At 34.2% G+C, this 22,290-nt stretch overlaps 1 protein-coding gene across 1 annotated transcript in view; it reads left to right on the forward strand.

Moving 5' to 3' along the window:
* The window catches only part of LOC121412015 (stabilin-2-like), a 67,118-nt gene that overhangs the window by 26,706 nt on the left and 18,122 nt on the right, over positions 1-22,290 (forward strand). Inside the window, exons 19-38 of the mRNA XM_041604928.1 lie at positions 3,828-3,923; positions 4,467-4,514; positions 5,386-5,525; positions 6,026-6,113; positions 6,573-6,656; positions 7,021-7,137; positions 7,672-7,758; positions 8,133-8,255; positions 8,819-8,992; positions 9,595-9,786; positions 11,821-11,871; positions 14,131-14,223; positions 15,087-15,242; positions 15,607-15,735; positions 16,293-17,039; positions 17,632-17,721; positions 18,555-18,698; positions 19,332-19,388; positions 19,819-19,948; positions 20,416-20,565. Of these exons, the coding sequence (XP_041460862.1) occupies positions 3,828-3,923; positions 4,467-4,514; positions 5,386-5,525; positions 6,026-6,113; positions 6,573-6,656; positions 7,021-7,137; positions 7,672-7,758; positions 8,133-8,255; positions 8,819-8,992; positions 9,595-9,786; positions 11,821-11,871; positions 14,131-14,223; positions 15,087-15,242; positions 15,607-15,735; positions 16,293-17,039; positions 17,632-17,721; positions 18,555-18,698; positions 19,332-19,388; positions 19,819-19,948; positions 20,416-20,565 (2,896 nt within the window). The remainder of the gene's footprint in view (positions 1-3,827; positions 3,924-4,466; positions 4,515-5,385; positions 5,526-6,025; positions 6,114-6,572; positions 6,657-7,020; positions 7,138-7,671; positions 7,759-8,132; positions 8,256-8,818; positions 8,993-9,594; positions 9,787-11,820; positions 11,872-14,130; positions 14,224-15,086; positions 15,243-15,606; positions 15,736-16,292; positions 17,040-17,631; positions 17,722-18,554; positions 18,699-19,331; positions 19,389-19,818; positions 19,949-20,415; positions 20,566-22,290) is intronic.

A 22,290-nucleotide genomic window follows, 5' to 3' on the forward strand; every position in this document is an offset into this window, starting at 1 on the left:
TTGGAATATGAGGCCTTTTAAATTGCCCATGCAGAGGTGCTGCAATTAATATCAACAGAAAAAATACAAATGCCAACAAACTATACAATATTAATATTAAAAGAAAAATGACCAGTGACTTGTTCACTGATACCACTAGTTCAGACTGTTCTGCACCAGATCTATTGGCTGAAGCAAGTGGCGTAATGGGTAAAAAAAAATCAAGAGGGCTAGATATGGCAGCTGAAGTAAAAATATTGAACTTTTCAATACAAAAATATATATTTTGACATAATATTAAGATAATTCCACTCGTTCCCTTTCTTTCTCTTTCCCTTTCTCCTTTTTTTTCTTGGCCGTGAAACACATGGGGGCCCCCATCTGTACCCCAGTGGCTAAAGTTACGTTCCCCGATTTTGCAAGGGCTGAAAATTAGGCGTTACACTGCCCTAGCGCCCCAAACTGCCCATCTTTCTCTACAACTCACGTGCAGTATTATTCATTCAGTTCGTCTTTAGCAAGAGTGCATGCAGACAATCACGGCAAGCAATACATCTGAGCATACATATATTTCACTTTTACAACTTCGGATTTTAATCGGCTCCGGAAACAAGGTTTCTGCTTGTTATGTCCCAAATTCATAATCTATTATGATCAGGATGTTCTTTAAATATCACATTATTTGATGTTTAACTCTTAACCAAAACTTATACTCTGGAAATGCAAAATTTATCGCCGTTGAAATAGAAATCCTACAAACGGGGTTTTCATATCACTTCTGTGGCACATTTGTAAGAATAAATAAAACTTTGTAAGAATAAATAAAAAGGAGAACACCATCGATCCTCCATAATAGGGGTTATCGAGTGCTAAATTGGACAAAATTTGAGGAAATCAATTAGCAATTAAGTGTCAAGTAAAGAGTTTTTGTTTTCTCTTTGTATTAAAATGATCACCAAATCCTTATTTCCAGGTTACTGGTAGATACATTTTTATTTCCCCAATTTTTCCTTATTTTTACTTTTTTTTTATACCAACTCCCAAGCGCCACTCCGCAAGGCTCGGTGCGCCACAAGTGGCGCGCGCGCCACCATTTGAGAATCCCTGGTGTAAGGTATACTTCAGTCAAATAATTGAAATGCAAGTGATATTATTGAAATCATTCAGCTAAAACAAGATGCTATATATCCTGGAGCTTCTAAGATGGAACATAAGAACAAGACTAATGTAACCTCAGACCACTTGTAAATGAAAAATTCCCACATTACTCCAAAAATTGAAACTGAAATATTCAAATGGGATACACCAATCGTGATCAGCAGACCATGATGATTGTGATAGAAATAAAGATTGATAACAATACTATTAACCATTTGTATAGCACATTTACTATATTAATATTCTCTACAGCGCTGAACACTTGGTATTTTATTATTACCGGCTATATTGGAGCTGGCATATAGGCGGTCAAGCATTCAAGGAATATCTTCCTACCGGGTACCCATTCACCTCACCTACATGTAGGTTGAGTGCAGCACAACATAGGTTAATTTTTTGCGGAAGGAAAACACACCATGGGTGGGAGTTAGACCCATGTCCCTCAGATTGAAAGAGGAGGGTCATAACCACTAGATCACGACAAAGATAAAAGAAATATCAAGGGAGAATTTGTGACAGTTTTCTGCACTGGCAAGTTGTAATTATTTGGCAGTTTCCGTAGTAGCAATCAGACATCTGTGCCCCTCAGCTGACCAATACCAAGAAAAGTATTGATGAAAATGACAATGAAATGTCTCCAAGGTTATCAGATGGCACATTGCAGAGTTTCAGAGATATTTTTGTCAAGCCAACGGCAGTAAAATATTTATTACATATTATTTAAGCAGGTTATCCCCATCATAAGTCAAATATGGTTGTACTTGGGGCCCTGTATTACATAAAACAAAACAAAATAAAAGCATATATACAATACAAATGGAAAAAAAATGTTAAACATAAACAGATGGAAATTTCAGGTATACAGCTAACAACAGAAAAATTATATTAAGAACAAAGTGAAGAATTCCAGTAGTGTCATGTGGTCCCCATTCATTAGATACTTTAGTAGACAAACAGCACGTGACAGGGCTAAATAACTTATTCTGAGTGTATGAGGGAGATCACATACCATTGCATCATTTTTGTCAAGTAAATATCAGTTTTCAAAGACGTAAGAATGGAGACATAGATGCAAGATGTAGTTTTCTCACTATTTATTTGTCGAGCTTTCAGCCGTTCATCATCGGGCCTTCATCAGGCCTATATAAATTGAAACAAACAAAACAACAAAAACCATGCAAATAAAGTTGTAATCACAAAAAAGTAACTGAAAGGTAACAGAAGAAGGGGTAGTGAACTTAACAGAATTGTTGGGTATAATTGGAAAATTTTTTGGTAACTGAAAATGTGAAGGAAGAAAGAGGGAGACAAGGTATTTACCGGCAAGGTGATTATCTGAAATTTTGGGACATCGGGGTGTGCATTCTTTGTTGTATGCACTGTAATTGAAATGATAGGTCATAATTCATGTCAGCAGACATTGAGTCTTTGTATTATTCATAGCATCCAGTCTATGTACGGTGGTTTTATCTGTTTCATATGTATATATTCAAATGGTTCAAATCGGACACTAAAGTAAATAATCATGATATGGGTTCATACAAAATACAGTTGAGCAAAATAACATTCAATATTCTATTTTGTATGTAAATATATTTAGTTCATGCGCAGAAAAATAAATTTGTATTATCCATATTAGTATTTGTGCAATTTACACCATAATAAACATAGCAATCATAACAGCAATGAAATCACAAATAATCCCAAAATACCTCTGCAAAATTCCAAAATGTGTGATTAAAATACAGTACATGAGGTACGTAATTAAAGCACAGTGTGTTCTGTGACATACAACGCAAGTTGAGAAGTACAATACAGTGAATATAAAACAAGGAAAAGAATTGAAGAGAAATATATTAGCAGTTCAATATTATATCAAGTATGCGTTCTATCAAGTATATGAAAAGCATTTGGAGGTGATTAGATAATTGAGAATCAGAAAGAGTTACAGTACCTAAATTGTATTCTAGTGAAAGTGTATGTCGATGGGGGTAATGTATATAGTAAATTTATGTGAAGGTGGGTGTGGGGGGTATGTTACGGATCATCGGTTCTAATTATCAACATTGATTCCATTGGGGAGAGGATGTGTAGAGTGGTGATCCAGTATGATTCTCGGTGTAAGATGATCGAGCGGTATTTGTTGTCTATCTGTTCTATTGCCATGATCAAGACATCGTTAATTGAATGGTCAGGGAGGTTGAAGAGGAGGACATAGAGCATGATCTTAGTGTTGTGATTGGTAGTGGGGTTGTAATTGCGAATTACTGATCTAGTGTTCAAGAATCTGGAGTAGAATGTGTTTTCTGTTTTACCCACGGATTGTTTATGAAATTTCTTGCATGTGATGAGGTAAATGATCCTTTCAGATTTGCAATTGAGTTGTGAGTTGATGGGGTATGTCTGGCCAGTGATGATTTTGCTGATATATGTTTGACTCTCTGTTGTGTAATTGTGTAAGATGCATCTTTTTTTACTTGCAATTGCGGAAGCCATTGATGTTGTTATTGTTGCTGTTATTCTTGAGTCTGTTATGTTTGGGTGTGGGGTCATATTCCCGTCCGTCTGTCAGTCTTCTGTCTGTCCATCCATCCGAATTTGGCAATATCAGCCAATGATATAAATTTATTGATTGAATTTGGTGTGGGAGGTTGCGTGAATTGATCCTTTATCTATTTTATTGCTTCTAGGCTGAATGTGAATTTACTGGGCCTGGTACATATGAATGCATATGTCCTCCTGGATGGGAATTGGACAAGAGAAATTGTTATTCAAACTTAGCACTGGTAAGAAAGATATTGTCTCAGACAGTATCAAGAGATGTGTCAGAAAAAAAATTATTTAAAACTTGATGAAATATCTGTAGAAGGAACGAAACCTGTTTAGATTATTTGAAACAAAAAATAAATATAGTATGTGGACTTGAGGAAATTGATAATATGTGTTATTTATTCCAGGGGGTATATTTATTAACTTAGATTATGCATACATTTCAATTTCAAGATGAGGAATCTTCTTTCTCTCAGAGATTGAATTAATGTGGTTTTTTTCATGATTTGTTTGGGGATAATTTCTTTTTGCCTTTCTGGTCTAATCTCATTTAAAATAATGATTTATTACTGAAAAATTTGAAATGATTATATCCCAATATCAGGCCAAATGACTTTTATGCTATGAAATTCATTTGTATTATGTATTGCCATTCGCAGTATCTTATCAGTAGTATAACTTCATAGGAGTTTATGAAGTCAATTTTGTGAGTAATTTTCTTCTTTCATAAATTATAAACAACCTGAGAGTTTTATTTTACAATAATTTTCTGTTTTCAGGAGCTGTCAGCCATCTCAGATGCTCAATTATTTTGGGAGTTGATTCAGGTTTGTTCCTTCCTATCTCAGGAATATCATGGTTTTGAACTGAACTGTTTTTGTGGCTATTTTCCAATGTATACATATTTATAAGTAATTTTAAGTCAAGCCCACCCTTAAAGTTTCATTTGTTGAATAAGTTGAGGAAATTCAGAGAAATAAATTCAAGAAGATTAAACAAAAACCCAAGTAAATTATTAAAGACATTTGTTTTTATAAATGTGATGATATAGCGAATCTCCATGAAATCATAACACATGTGTAAATCAATATGAAAATGATTTTTGAATTTTCCAAGAAGAATCAGCCAAGTTTTGCATTATCACTTTTATCAGGGGAAAGAAATGAATATTGATTTGTGTTCTCACTATATAAAAGAGAAAAGTGAGCAAGTCATGGCATCAGTTCCCTCATTTTCATACTGCCCATGATGTACACAACAATGTTTTGTTCAAATTAGTAAAACCTAAAAAGTGTCATAACTTTTATTTTATATTCAATTTTAACCTTATTCAATTTCAGTGGAATTTCCAGTATTGATTTCAGCTTTTTGTGAAATAGCCTCTCTTTTTATGGTCAAAGTCCTGTTTACCATCTTTTTATATTCTAAATGATTACATGTAGGTATTAGCAATGCTTGCATCTAACTTTTCAGTGTGTTTGTCCTAGAAAAATACTCAAAAATTGTCTGTAGCTTCCATCCAAAGTGATGTTGACCACTCATAATCCTTTTTTTTCTCCAGTCATCATGTATAATATTTATCTTACCAAATATTAGGATTTACTCTAGCTTGTAAACTCTGTTTTTAAAATTGGATGATATTAATTAGTTGCTCATATTTGATGATTTTGAGGAAATCAGTTTTGTGTTGTATTTAAGTCTGTTTCTTTAGATGGGTATCTCAGTCATACTGACCAATCTCTTGGAGTGTTTGTACCACCACATCATGCATTACAATACATTAATACAACCACAGGGGGAGCACTAAGAATCCACAGGATTAAGGCATACTTTGTCAGGTAATTATATAGTATTAAACATGTTGTATCTTAGCAACTTTTATTTCCTTACAATAATTGATTTTAAACTTTTACCACACTAATGTTTTGGTAAATATCTATAAACATTTTTGACTAGATGTCCATGTATGTTTCCAGTTCGAGTGAGCAAGAATTATTAATGGCAACATTGTCTTAAGATGAAATTGATATGTACCGGTAAATTGATTTTTTATTGTTTATTTTCTACTTCAGATACAAATTGTAGACCATTGTTTAGGTTGAATATAGGAGCAATTAATTTACCAATAGTTAACTCTTTCATGGAAACTATTTTGGATGGCAGTATGTTAAAAGAGACTTGTAATGTGTGTGATGTTTAAAGAAAAATACTCTCAAATAGATTGTTTTTGAAGTTTTTTTTTCAGTTGGCAAGAAAACAAGAATATATTGTACAAGTATATGTGTAATAAAGGTCCTTATAATTCCATATTTATGAATATGTGATCATTCCCTCGTAGGTCTCATTTGTTTTTGATGAATTCATCACAGAGGTACTTAAATCAGACATTACCCAGCCTGCAACCTGAAGAGGATATTGTGATAGATGTAAGTTCATTTAATACATTGTTTTACCGGTAGTTGTATTGAAGTAAGGGTTTAACATTAAAAAATGAGGAAGTAAAACTCATATTCTATTGATATATAAATATAAAGTGAGTTGTAGTTAATATCTTTACATGTGTAAAGAAATGACAGGAAATTGATATTGATGTATCACATGAGTCATCTTCCTCACACCTATATTTAATATAATTTCATAGCAGATAACTTTTAGTTTGGCCATTATTAAGCTCAAATAGACTACATGATTCAGATTTAGACATGTTTCAATACTGACTCCAAAAATCCTTGAAAAAAATCTCAACTTTCCTGAAATTCAATGTTACCAATTTCTCAAAAGTTTCATGTGGGCTAAACTTAAATAGATATTTTCTATTTGGTAATGTATTGTACCAGTAATTCAAAATGATCTCATATATTGATTTACCTTTTTATTATTCCAAGGGGCCATATGGGAACCTATCTATCATCAGTGGTCATGTTTCACGAGTTGAGAATGCAACAAATGGATTGATATTCCTGCCTTCTGTAAGTAAAGAGAGTAGATTGATTTTAGTGTTCATGACCAGTGTTGTAACTATGGAGGTCGGCACCCGTTAGAATTATCTAACTCGGAATGTAATATTGCACCTGCATGACCCGCACTGAGAAAGAAGATAATTCTAAAATGATGAAACCAAGAAGATTTTGTCCCCCTCATGAATCCCCATGGCAAGGTGTCTGGTGATTTTCCAAGCACCACTGAAAAGTCCCTGGTGACCACAATGGTCATTTGCTTCTTGTCACAATAGCTTTTATATCCCATAGATAATCAAAATTCATATGGGAATGATGATCTGATATTATTAATGGACGTTGTAGTTTGTACCTGTAATGCTATTACATCCTGCAGAGTTTTACCAGTGACTATTGGATCAAGAGATTACAGGACGTTCAAAGAAAGCTTGATCATCTTACTCCATCCTCTGGCGATGTTCAAGATTATTCCCTGGCTTGGCGAATGATACAGGTCTGTTGCTTCAGTCATTCTATGTCATTCCAATTCAATTTGATTTTATTTTTCCACCAATGAAATTAGGAAATGATTGAGCAGAAAGATATTCAGATTGTCAATTATGAATGACAAAAACAATAATTGGGAAGCTGTTTTTAAAATTATGCTATTCAATATTAACTGTTTCTCAGTGAGGACAGTAGATGAAGATCAAATTGTGTTAGAGAGAGAGAAAGCATGCATGAGCATACATGTAGATGCGTGGTGTTGCGCTATTAAAGTGGGGGGGGGGTAACACAATAGATCAACAGTAAGTTCCCTGCTTGAATCTATGCCAGAGAGAAAGAAAGAATGAGAGAGACATATATCTATATATACATATGGGAAGGGGGTTGGAGTGAAGTGAAAGTCATTGTCACATTTTGTACTCCGTAGTGACATTCCAAAATTTGTATGCAAATGAAGTTGACATGAAATAATTTTCTATCGTGATTTTATACATAGTTTGAATGTTTCACTTTGTTTCTTTGATAATTTTTCTTCATCTAGTCTTCCAGATTGTTACCCAATATGACCGAATACACAATCTTTCTCCCAGATAATGATGCCATGTCATCTTTTGATTGGTCTTCTGAGGTAAGATATTCTATAAATAAAACAGTTGTTGAATTTAATGAATTAATAAATAAGTGGAGTTGGTGAGTGTATGAATAATGGTGACTGAATGGGTAGAATAATGAAGGATCTGGTAATGAGGGAATGACTCAATATATATGCCTAAATACAAACTTGCAATAAGACAGACTGAATAGATATACTTTAAGTGAATGGGTCCAGCTTATATCAAAATGTTACTCTTTCATTGGCCATATGGACAGTAGATGAGAAAGCATGCATGGGCATAGGTGGTTATAATTATTTATTGGTTAGAGCTTCTTTCATTGGTCTACATAAGACTTGTCTCTTGTTTTATAATCAGTCATTATTATTATTTCAATTTAATGAACTAGAATGAGTTTTTGGAGCATCACTTGGTGACAGGGAAGACACTGTATTATCACAACCTAACAGAAGAGCTTGATGTGACCTCAGCCTCTGGACAACACATTCATTTCTTTGCATCCAGTGAACAAGTAAGTGTGAATTTCATGTTCCATACATCAGAAAACATGTATAGAAAAGTGTGACAATAAAATGATTAATTAGTGTTAGGTTGATCTGTGAATCTTAAAGGACGTTTGAGAATGCCAAACAAATTCAATGAATGATAATATTGATTTTGTATAGTTTATCATTAATTATGTATTAGATTAATGATGTAAGGATATTTCAGCATTAAACCTTAGATTTTTATATCGACCTACAAAATAAGCTTTAAATTTTTGTAAACTTCAGTTTTCTATTTTTTTGTTTTGTTTATTTTTCTTTAATATTTTTTTCTCGTTTCCATCAGTACAGCCCTAAATTTATAGAAATACAATCATAATAAACGTTTAAGTAGGAGAACAAACCTGTAATACAATATACATGTGTATATATCTCAATTATACATTTAGAACTTAGATGGATAATGAAATCTTGTAGCTGAAAATAACATGTCAATGCTGGAAACTTTGAATACTATAAGAAAGCTTAAGTTTAGCCGTTGCTTCTAATCCAAATTCAAAGTTGACAACAATCCCATTTCATCTTGCAGGTGTCTGTAGATATGATTCCAATAGAAGCTCCAGACATACTTCTCCTACCCTCTGGTATTGCTCATGGTATAACTGGTGTTCTTTCTGCTTCTCTAAGAGATGGAATATGTGAAGATGGAAGGAATGGAGGATGTTCTTATAGGGCTACATGCTTACAGAAAACATCATCTATGGTAACTATTTTTAGGAAGGTTCAACAAAGATTTCAGTCTGACTAAAAAGCACACTTAATTTTCCAATAGGATGTGGTGTATAATGCATCATTGTGTTGGTGTGATTGTGTTCATAGAACATGCTCTACTTCATATATGATTGTATTTTTGATGTTATATGCACCATGGTACTTTAACATGACATTTTGATCAGACTTCATTCTTTGTGAAATACCCCTTACTATTCCTTTCCATTGTGTTATGCTCAAATAGATTGCCATTCATTTACATATTATTAAATTGTTACAGATATATTGAAATACAAAAAGAAATGTGCTTTACATGTAATGATATTGATATTGTTGCAAAATTGTTTAATACTTTTTGTTCATGTTTGTTATCCCATAAAATTGATAATCCAAAATGTATTTATTATTCTTGTAAGTGTACTTACCATTTTTGTGTTACTTCTCAGGTGATGCCTTCACATTTAAAAGTCATCATATTAACCATCTTTGGAATTGAATTGGACTTTAACTTGCTTGTGTTCTTTAATATAACATTTAATATAATACATGTAATTTTATTGTTCACTTTTCCTTTTAATATTCTTTTCTCTATAGCTACAGTGCCAGTGTGTACATGGTTACCATGGTAATGGCACTTACTGTGAACTTTATGATCCATGTTACCATGACAATGGTGGTTGTCATTTTAGGGCCACTTGCACCCCAGTAAATTCAGAAGAAAGAACATGCAGCTGTAACTATGGTTACCTAGGAGATGGAATTGTGTGTATAGGAAGCATATTGGAGGTAACATAATGATTTTATAAAGGATACAGAAAGTAAGCTTCAAGCTTTGTTATTGCATTTTAACCCACAAAGTTTATCAATAAAAAATAGATCTTTACTAGTGGTACATATATAAACTCATTTGAAAATTTCAGAAATACATGTGCACAGATTTTCTTTTTTCATTTTTGTGAAAATTTATCTTGCAAGTCACCTGTCACCCACATCCATTTTATAAATGCAAGTGCTTTTCAAAGTGAAAGCTATTTTGAGAATCTGTATCTCAACAGGATATGGTGGGATATAAAGAAATCCTGTGATTGATAAATTCCTCACTTATTATTTATCTGTACAATTATAGTTCCATAACAAGGTTGGGGTGGTTAGAAGGGATAGTGGTATTACAATTCATATATTCTGAATCTGAATAGTTGGGTCAGCAAAATGTCTTTGGGAGACACAACCACACTAACGTAGTGAAGAGAGTAGCGCAACGTGTGTGGAATGAATTTTATTGAAGTTGTTTCAGTTTTAGTTTAAATGAGTCCAGGGAGGGGCAATTTACAAATGATCAACTCTCATGTCAGTGTCTTTTCTAAAGTAGACCTATTTCATTTGCTCATTTTTGTCTTTTGTAAGTGATCCAAATGTTGTCCGTCTGTTGTTCGTCCGTCACAAACATTATGACACATAACTTTGCAACAAAAAGTCACCTTTCCACCAAACTTGTATTGTAGATATACTTAGGGAACCTGCATGTTATGGTGCAGTCGCAGGTCACATGGTATAAAGGTCATTTTGAGGTCAACTGTAAAGTTTATGGTCAGGTCAACTTTAGTTTACGTGCAAGACTCTCTTATGACACATAACTGCAACCGTAAGCCACTTTTCACTCACTTGGGTTGTAGATGGACTTAAGAGACCTGCATGTTATGGTGCAGTCGGAGGTCACATGGTAAGGTCAAATGTCATTGAGGTTAACGTTAAAGTTTACATGCAAGACTCTCTTATGACACATAACTGCAACCGCAAGTCACTTCATCTTATTTTTAAGTTGAAGAGGTACTTGGGAGTCCTGCATGTCATGGTGCAGTCAGAGGTCACATGGTATGGTCAAAGATCATTTTGAGGTCAATGTCATAGATTACGTGCAAGACTCTCCTATGACAAACGTTATTCCATCCCAGTTACTTTACAATTATTTTGATGATTCTGTTGCGTGCTGTTGCAAATCTTGATGTTTTTGGTTATTTTCACAAGTGCCATGAGCGAGACATGACAAAGCTTATGCCTTGTTCTTTATCTGTATTACTTTTACTTAAGGAATATATATGTAGGCCTATGTATTTTTCATAATTAATGTCTAATCCAATGGAAGACATAAATCTACATTGCTGATGCTAATAAATTCACTTTGATTCAATTCAAATCCATGGTACTCTTCACAGCCTTGTGGGATTTTCAATAAACTTTTTCTATAGATAGTGATTGTAATGTAGGACACATACATGTATTATAATGATACAGTAAACAAATATACCAGGCTTTGAGAAAGTATAGTGGAATTATTTATCCAAGGTTGGTCTGGCAAGTAATAAATATAGTAGTTTTGCTAGTCCAAACGAGGATTAATAATTTCCACTATGCTTTCGAATGAAACGCCTGATATATTTGTTTTATATCCTACTTTTGATAATTCATAACCAAAATCTATGCGCTGATCTTGCAAAGTCTGTTTACTTGCCGTGAATTACCTTCTTTTCTCCGAGCCATCGCGCTCAGCGGGACGCAAATTTGTGCCTGCGCCGACGCATCGCTGGACTTGCCTGGGAGAGAAAGCGCGCTGGCCGGTACGCCCGAGAGTTTAGCGAGATATCCAGTTTTGTGAAATAATGACGTGAGACCTCGATATATCCAAAAAAGAAATCGAGGTCTGACGTCATGCAACATCATAGTTGAAATGTATTCAGTCACATGATGCTATTTGAACCAATCACTATACAGGAATCAATCTATGTAGGATATAATTATTCCTATTTCTTTACATGAAATTAGGAGCTTTGGAGCATACCAGAAGCCAGCCTCTTTTTGGATTTCTTACAATATGTAAGTATCGTGCTTTGAAATATTTAGCCTTATTCAGATGTGAAGCAACAAAAAGCTCAACAACATTCTTCATATTACGTGGAGAAGGTTTACAGTTCACCATGTGTAATATGAAGAAGGGAAGGAAATACCATTACGTCAAACTTTCCTTTGAAACAATACCGCAGTTCGGATTGCGAACTGCGGTGTTGTACCCCATTTTCCATTTGGATCTCCTAAAAATCATTTTCAAGCCCTTATCAACCACGCTTAGCCAAGTAATCCAGGGGTAATCCCCGCTGTCTCAATTTCACCCCCACAGGCCAGTAATGAGCGTTGAGCAAAGAACGAAAAGATAAACAACAGCTGCGCTATTACGTAAGACTTCTCTGCCTGTAGTAGGACCTTCGGAATGAAATTATTGTATTCCATATTTAATCACGTTTTCAAAGGCATATTGTATTCAGTAACCCAATGTTTGTCCATTTACAATTTCGAACGAAGAAAATCGACCTCGGAATAAGGAAAGTAATCGAATAAAAATGACGGCATGCTTACAGGGACCGCACTCAGCGCTGCGCATGCATCCCATCGTGTGTGGCCCCCTGCTGTGACTGTATATGCCGGGCTGTTGTTTTATCTTCGGACCAACGTCAAGAAACAGGTGTTTTGATACTTAAATTGCTTTCTTGAGGCAGTTACGGCTGGAGAAGAGAATTGATGAGAAGGGGAACTGGGGTATAGTGTTCTCAAATGAAAGTTTTTCGTCATGCAGGCAGAAAAATTGAAATGGAAAGCCGAGAAAGGATGAAAAAAGGAAATCAGAAGTATTCTCTTGAAAGTGAGTGAAGTCCTGAAAAGGATTGTAAACCAGATGAGATGAGCTAAATATGGCTTGAGTAGAGATGGTTTGAGTAGTAGCAGGATGACGTGAAGAGAGGTTACCTGACATTTTGGGCAGGTTGACTGTCTGTCTTCAGGAGTGTATGGTCCTTTTCAGGACTTCACTCACTTACAAGAAAAGATTACTTCTGATTTCATCTTTTCTCGTCTTTCCATATCAAATTTTGTGCCTGTTTTTCCTTCCCTTCTTCATATTACACATGGTAACCCATAAACCTTCTCCACGTTATAAACTCTACCATGCAAACCTAAAAAGATCATCGGATTCTTCATATTGTTTATACATGATAAGGATATTGCACCACTAATGATAATGATTATGCCATGCACCCTTTAAAGCAAATACAAACCAGCAGCCTTGTGTAGCACCACCTGAAGGCCTCAACTACTTAAATCTGGCCAGGGCCTTCACCCATAATGCAACATTCAGAGCAGTATAGTCTTGTACGCACTTAACCGATAAAACACTTGCTAATACATTCATACCACAATAATTATGTTTCCAAATAGCAAAACAGGTTATGTTCCTCTCATGCCTTATTTTCTATATTAAAATTGAATTATAGTCCATTTTTTCTTTTCTGTATTATTAATAGTTATCACAAAATGTTTGAGACTATAACTCATAGTCAATGAAAGACCACATACAGTTCAGTTTGCACCCCCTCTCCTTCATAGCACAAAAGGGGTCCAAAATTGCAACTGAAAAAAACTTTTTTTCATTTATGATTCTATGACTCCTGTAATTTATCATCAAATGATTTTGTTATTACACCAGACATTCTGTGTTTATTTTTTTTTCAATTTAGGCCAAATTTTATATGATTGGGGCACAGATTTGTTCTTCTTGTGACAAAATCAAAGTTGCTTTCCTCAGCAAAATATTTATTTTGACACCACATATTCCTTGGACGTAGAACAAAAAAAACCTGTTCTTAGCTCTGCTGATGAGTTTCTCATGGTCAGATTTCCTAGAGTTGTGAGTTCCTCATAATGTGACTGACTGGTTTACTCCCTAGGGAATGAAGAATGTGTATAGCAGTGTATATTAATCTGGTTTATTCCCAGGGAGTGAAGAATGTATGTGTGTGTGAAAGAAGGTTGATTGAATGCAAAGACCTGGGTCCCATAACACAAAGCTTAGCAATGATCGTAGAACATTTCTCTACGATTGATTCCATTGGCTACAATGTACAATTAATCGTAGAAATCAAGCGTACCTTGCTTACCTTTGTGAAACGGAACCCAGGTGTATAGAAACACCCTGAGAAATTGTGCATTACAGAATACATACATCATTGTTACTATTTTTGGATGGAATCATGATATACTTATTTTCAGTCAGTAATCAAACATTACTTTATGGTGTCATTTCAGTTGGACTCTCCTAACTTTCTGATGAGAACTGGAGGCTATTTCACTTTGTTTGTGCCAACTAATGTAGCTATCACTGCATTCCTCCAAGATCAGGTATAAACAAACCCTTACATTAGGTCTAGTAGTGTGTATTGTCTTCACATATGACTTCTTTTAAAATCTATTATTTTGTAGAACCTTGAACTTTAAAAGTGTTTCAGGGATTTTTGTTTTATTTCCATAGAGATTGATGTATTAACCGGCATGAGTATAACTTCCCAGAGTGTTACTTTCTATATTCTATGATGTGGAATGCAATATAAGTTGATACTCACAAACTAATGTGGGTGTCTGAGGTATTATCTTTTTAGTGTTAATGGATTGAGGATTCAGGAAAAAAATGATTAATGTAAAACCATGCCATCATCCTAAATTATGAGCTGGAATCATTGTAACCTTGAGAAGGATAGAGGCGGACCACTTTCCATTTTGTTCATGATGATTTTCTTTGTATTTCTAATATTGCATATATCTTGTCTATGAAAAGTCACTTGTATTGTTTCACTTCCAAAGGACATATATTGATTTTGTTTACATTTATTATGATATTGAGTATGAATTCATTTATGCATATATATCATATGATACAACTGTAAACTAAATAAAAATTTACAGAGCAATGAAAGTTGCTGGAAACCTGTGATATATTATTTTTGAAATCAGTGAAAATATAACTTCAAAATCAATTTAGTGAAACAAAATAACATTTGTAAACAAAAGAGACCATATTTATACGGCACAGCTGCCAAGAAGATGTTCTTGCATATCAAGGAGTCAATTGCTGTCAAGCACAAATTGATCCCATAATGCAACACAAAATGTTTGATATTTCACACAACCTCCTTCAGTATGGAAAACACTCACCTTAATGGCTAATGTCACCCTAAGAAGTGTGTAATCACATTTGTTTGTTGCAGGTACTTCCTGAGGAATGGTATGAATACACCTATCTCCTGACACAGTATGTCTTGTATCATGTGATCGCAGGAAGTCACATGACCATGAATGACCTTCGTAATTACACAACCTTAGGGATGATGAATGGTCAAGACCTTGGTGTAGCAACCGATCAGGTGAATATCAATAACATGAATTAGCATTTTTAGTGACAGGGTTGAAAATTACATCTGTTTTGTAATTTCTTGGTGTCTTATGCAGTTATTAACTACTAATAAAAGTATTTTTTGTTCGCTATCATATAATAGTAGAGACTTCATATTTAATAAGGGATTTTGGTAGTAATATTGCAAATTTGAAAGGAATTATCATTAGTAATTACTATGTGCATAATTCTCTCTATTCATCTTAACAAAATTGATTTTATTGTCAATGTTTGAACGATAATTGTGAATGTTATTTCAATGAAGCACTTTGTAATATTTTCAATGAAGCACTTTGTAATATGTAGATTAAGTGGAATCATTGCCTTATTCACAGAATGACACTATCATACTAGGATCTGATGTGAGATTGATTGTAGCAGATCACAATGCATCTAATGGCATCATTCATATCATTGACAACATGCTAATACCATCCAGAATTTATGAATGGCCTCAAGAACAGGTAGGCAGTGGTGGGGTTAACCAACTTTATATTCTTTCTGAACTTGATACATCATCCTGATCAACAGTATTATGATTGCTGCTCTTGCACAATCGCTTTAGTCCTAATACATGTTTAATTTTAAAATCAATCATACAGGTACATGAAGATATAGTAATATTTTTGGATAAAAGTTAAGTTTGAGGCTTATTCTGATTGGTTTGTATTTAGGTTTTGGTTTTGGACCAAATATTGAGTTCTGAATTGTTAATGCAGTAAATTGATTCTGAGCAATTCACTTTGTTTGTAGTACTAGGCAAATTGCATAATAGCTATACAACCTTTTTATTGCCATATTCATCTCTGTGTATAACTTATGTTGTAGTTGAATTATAATCCATATAAAACTTTTATTCAGTTGAGTGGTAATATACTAAATTCAAGCCCAAAGTAGTAATTTTACTTTGTAATTAATCTTTACTTACTGTTTGTTACTATTAAATCAGGTTTCATTTTTTGAAGCACACCATTCCTGATGACATTTTTCAAATTGGTTGACTTCTTGTTCTATTCTTAAGGACATGGCCTTTTCTTCTGATAACCATGGTCGTCGTCGTCCACATCCAGACGTTGGTGGAGACCTGGAAATCCTTGGCACCACTCACAACATCTCTACCTTCCTGCAGCTTCTGCAATTGACACCAATGTTCCAAGAATTCTTTTCTGATGGTCCCCCACGTCCTGGTCATGGTGGGAGTCCACCCCGTAGACCTCCTCCATGGATAACTGGATCACATGATTCTGGCAGGATGGGTGAGCATGGTCAGTCAGGTGATATGTCTGGAGAAGGATCAAGTGGAATTGGGGGATCTGTCAACAGTCGGCAAAGACCAAGAGGTATGCACCAAGATGACCGTGGAAGAAGATATCACACTAAAGGTAATGATAAGTGGAGAAAGGGAAGAATGCAGCAAGGTAGCACTCTCAGACTAGATGACATCACATCTACGCGTCAGAGGCATGGTGAGGCAGCTGGTAGCCATTTCATAGAGGACAGAGAAAGAGGTCAAGGCAAGAGAATCTCCAACAATCATGGTCTTCAACGTAAACGATCTCTTGACCGACCTGAGGGGCAAAGAGGACCGCCTAGAAGACACACACCACATGGTATAAGGCATGGGGGATTTCATAGAGATAGTACAGTCTTTGCTCCCACAGATGAAGCATTCATGAAGCTACCTCCAGGAAAGCTAGATAAATTAACTGATCCAGACAACCGCCTTCTGTTGCAGGAATTCATTGCGCATCATGTGATCCCAGATGAGGTATGGTGTTAGAGGTGTATTAATTGCAGGATATATATTTGCATGGCCGATCACCAGGGGGAGCATTTCATGAAGCTCAATAGTGATTTCACTGAATATTTGTTATAATCTTCTAAAATCCTTGTATATGATTGGCTGAGAGCAAAATTTTCAGCAAAATCATTGACCAATTGTTGCATGAAATGCTCCCTAGTTGTGCATTTATTACAAGCCACATAAAGTGTATGGCTGCTCAACTGATCTATCCTTTGTCTATCTCTGATTGTGTCTTGAATGCTATTACCACAATTTAGGGCTGTCAATTATTCCTTCACTTCAGAGTATTATGACCTTTCTTTGTTTTCTTTACCTTTGTTCATGTTTATACATATTACTTAATGAATACTGTAGATGTTTTCCTTTATCAGTATTAAATTGATGATCAGTGTGTTCATTCATTCCCTTTTATTGCCATTTTTTCTTTGGCTAATTATTATTTCCTTGAGGGAATATGAATACTTTTTTTTTGTTTTAAAGAAACAGTCTCCCTTTTTATTTCATATTTTTAAATGTATTATTTAGAACGTTCTTTCTTTCTCTTTTCTCTGCAAAGCGATTCTTCAATGACCTTTGGCCTCGGCTTGACCCTTATACTGTACCAAGTCTGCAAGGGTCTGATCTCAGATTTAGCACCATAGCACAGGTAGGACAACACATATTTGCTATGTAAATGAGATACATAGATTTTAGGAACTTTGATAATGAATTGTTTGGAGCTGAGTCAGAGACAGAAATAGATGACATTGCTTTTGTTTTTTAACTCTTTGCCCGCCACGGACGACTCGCGGCACATACAGCGGACTGCCAACGACGACTCAAGTCACAGTTCGCACGCAATGCATACGGCACCCCAAAATTAATGTGGCGCAGGGGGGATAGTGTACGTGGCGGGCAAAGAGTTAATGCATTATCAAAATTGTGTTGCACTTGACCCATGTTTAGTAAATGTTTGCCTTGATAGTGGTCAGTTACAGCTGATGATGAAAATATTTAGTGTCTTGATTGCTTTGCAGAGTGGATACGACTGCTTTATAAGTTGCATTTTATTCGTAATAATATATGGTAGAATTTCAGAATTGGTCAGATTTTTAAATGTTTATGTAGGTTACGAGTCTTGTATGATAATGAAATTTTATGATATTAATTCTTATGTCTTGATGAATTCTGTGATTAATTCAGCCTATAGAATTTAAAGGAATTCTGAATCACTTGAAATTATCAACAATTTATGCTTGGATTCATATACTTGAATGTTCAATTATAATTCTAAGCATGTCTAGGAATAATGCTTTATTTTAGTGACTTTGCTTGTTTGCTGTTAATGATGATCACTCTCCGGGAGTGTTACATTAATAAAAATGACTCAATGATTTTCACTGACCAGTTCTATTTGCAGTCAACTAGATGAATTGGTTTCTTTAGCTCACAAAATTTTTGACCGACATTTCCTGAATGAAATTATCCCTTATTCTACAGGGAAAGCTATTTGTGAATGAGAGGAGCCGGGTGATTGGTGTCGGACTGGAATTTGAGGGCGGTGTTCTCTTTCCAGTGTCAGAGGTCATCTCCTTGCCAAGGATGGATGGTAGATGCGATGTCATAGAAACACAAATCAGATTAGTAAGAATTATTTACTGTATTATCATAGTACAGTATGAATTGGATATGGTGTAAAATTTCTTAGTATTAATAACCAAATAATTAAAACTTTACTTTTGTCAGATCAAATATTTCTTGAAGACATACTGTAGGCCTATATAGACTTATTACTTTGTTGTGTTATGGTATCAATTTTCTATATTGAAAACTGCATACAGAACATTATGTGTATTATGCCATATATGAGTGATGTATTATTATTGTTATTATTATTAATATAATTGTTATTATTATTATCATTGTTATCGAAATGGAAGGGGGGATTAAGTGCAGTTTCTGTCATGTTCTTCCATTAATCTGTTAATATTATCATTTGAAGTATGTAGCCCCTCGTAGAAGGTTAAAAAAAATGAAAATGCACAAATATAATCACAACATTCCTTCTCTTTCTATCAATATGATTAATATGATGTTTTTCTATCAATATGATTAATATGATGTGTGACTGGACATCACAATTGATATTTTTTCTTTTGATAAATGTATTAAGATTTGAAACAGAAAAGAAATATAGCCATTCTAAATTTTATTTCTGTCTTATTTAAAATATTATTTTGCATAAATTTTTTGTTTTTGCATCTTTTTCTTAATCAGGGTCGATGCAAGAAATGTGGTTCTCATAATATGTGTCCACCTCTTGCAGAACCAGTGGTGAGTACAAGGAATCATTATTCAGATATGAAATACTGATGATTACATGAATGATATTATTAATATTTGAAAGCTCACATTTGTTATTGTTATTAGAAAGGGCTCATATTTTTATTATAGGCATGTAAGGCACTGTTGTGAGACAATGTTTGCAATCAGTTGAAAATTTCAGTCAGAAATACGCAAGTGATAGCACAATGTTGGCAAAGCAAATCAATTTACAGTAATTGATGGAAAAAGAAGACCATTAAACCAAATGGAAATTTGCAATCAATTGCAAGATTTGTGAATGATTTGGGGACCTGAAATTGACTTGCAATCAATTGAAAGTTTCGTGCAACAATCCATTGGAATTACTTTGAATTGAGTTGGTGTAAAGTTTTTCAATTTATAGTATGTACTTCATGATGTAATGTACTATTTCTTTCAGGGAGCTGAGCAGCCTGATTGCCGCTATAGAGATGGCTGGTATTCAAGTGTATCAGGTTGTCGTAGAGAGTGCCAATTTAGTGAGGTCACTAGAGCATGTTGTCTAGGTTACTATGGCCCTAGCTGTCAAGGTATCAATGAACAATAGCTTTGTGACAATCCATATATCGTTGTCTTTTAGAATTTACTTCTAATTATTTCTCTATAAGTATTGATTATTATTTGCTGTCATTTTGTTATACAACTATCTCTAGTGCCTCCTTCTGTCCTTTCTCTCCCATCTTTTTTTAGACAACTTCTTCAAACTGTCTATCCAAAAATTTATGATTCCTCCCCATTTTCTTTCCCTTCTTTTTTTAATATAAGAAATACAAAATACATTATTTGGTGAATACACTAACCTTAAAATAATGTATATGTTTTTTAATCAGAGAGGTGCAATATTTCTCAACATATTATTTGTATTGTAAAAAAGATGGTCTTGCTACGTAATATGATTTTACTCCACAAATCATTGCAGGAGTAGAATCCTTGTGGATAACTTGTGCTGATAATTATCTTTCTCTTCTTTTTTTCATATTTATGTCATCATGTGAAGAATGTCCAGGAGGCTCAACCTACCCATGTAACAACCATGGTCATTGCAATGAAGGCTATGATAATGATGGAGTGTGCACCTGTCATGAAGGTTTTACAGGAACTGCATGTGAGAGATGCTCACCAGGGTACTATGGTCCAACATGTAAAAGTAAGTGAGTTCTGTCTGTCTGGTCTCTATCTTCTTATCTCCTCTCCTGAATTGCTAACTTGTCGAATCATTGTCTGTTGAGAGATGAATGACAAAAGATTTCTTCTGCGATGCTGATTTTTATCAGCATTGTAGATCCTTGGCTAGTGACGGTCAGAGACAAATGAGTGGATGATAACTTATGTATGAATGAGGCTGAATTTCCTGCCAATGTATTTAAACTCCTATTAAGGGTTTAAAGCATCTATTTTATTAGCGATTTTTTGTAAATTCCTAAAAATTTCCAATCCATTACTAGATCATATAAATGAAAATGCCCTCAAACAGATAGGATGTGGAAGATATGAAATGAAAACGTGTTTTACAGGATATTTTAGCGATTTTTACATAAAATTGTATTTTGATTGGGCGCCCAATCAAATGATATATTTGGGGGTTTTTATGTGACATAAAAGATATTCCTAAGTATAGAATGAGCTGAAAATTTCAGGATGTAATCTTTGTAACTTTTTGTTATCTAATCCCTAAATTTGTAAGATAAATGCTAAATGAAGTATTGCTTAGAGAAGTTGCTAGATATGTTTGATTTGATTATTTAATTTTTTTTTACAGAGAATTGGCAGTTGAAAAAACAATCAAACAGCAACTTCATGTTTTTAAGCTTGGATTGTTAAGTGATACTCTAGTATAATTCAAATAATTGACCCTTCACCAAAGATAAAGACAGTACATGCAAATTTTAGGTCTTTGTGCTTATATATGTAGTGTTGCAAGTTTATAATAATTAATTTAGTTTTTTTGTGTGATTCAATCACACCTGCAGATGTGTTTTGTTCACCTTTTAGCATAACCTCATATTTTCCATGCAAGACTCCTTTGCCCAAGAATGACCATACTTTTTTTTTACTTTATCTTTCTTGTTTCGGATTTTTTATTTTAAGTATGTATAAATTTCTCTTCATGTGGAATCTACAGGGATGCCAATGGATCTCCTCCAAAGAGTCTAAAATTTATTTGGGGATCTGAAAATTATTTGATTAACAAAATCATGTGCGCACATTATCTGTGATAAGTGCGAAGTGAAAAATCCCACCCGGCTTTTATGTAGGTCATGGGTGTCGATTTGTGTTGTGAATCTATTGAATAGTATAGGGATCTAGTGGTATAGGGATCTAGATGCTCACTGTTGCTATCTGAGCTATTTTCTAAATGATTGAGCACTCTACAGAGTAGATTTGTTGATTTGTAAGTCACATTGTTATTTTGATTTTCCCTGGAATTTAACCTAAGTCTATAGGTAATTTCTTGTAATAAACTATTTATTTAAACATATTTTAGGTAATTGATAAATGTGAAGAATTATTTAAATACATCAAACAAACATAATTCAGCATTTCACTGTACCCACTCTAACCCTAACCCTATAGCTCATTGCCTTTTTTACATACCCATTGCAGGAATCAAGATATTAGGCATTTAGTCCAAATTAATCCGTAAAAAAGTCTTACATCCCTTGGGATAACCCCTAAGAGCTTATTAAAGCTGTTTTCAATTCAATTACTTAGGAGAAAACTAAAAAATTAAAGGTTTCCCTCAATACAAACATTGTCTCAGAAATGATTGTATTATCTAATATCATTTTCGTATTGTCTTCTTACTCTGTGCATGATCTGTTGCTGAAATGTAGGAACTCTGAAACTTGAATTTTATTCTGTCTAAATCTTT

The sequence above is a fragment of the Lytechinus variegatus genome, chromosome 3, assembly GCF_018143015.1.
Source record: "Lytechinus variegatus isolate NC3 chromosome 3, Lvar_3.0, whole genome shotgun sequence".
Lineage (NCBI taxonomy): Eukaryota > Metazoa > Echinodermata > Echinoidea > Temnopleuroida > Toxopneustidae > Lytechinus > Lytechinus variegatus.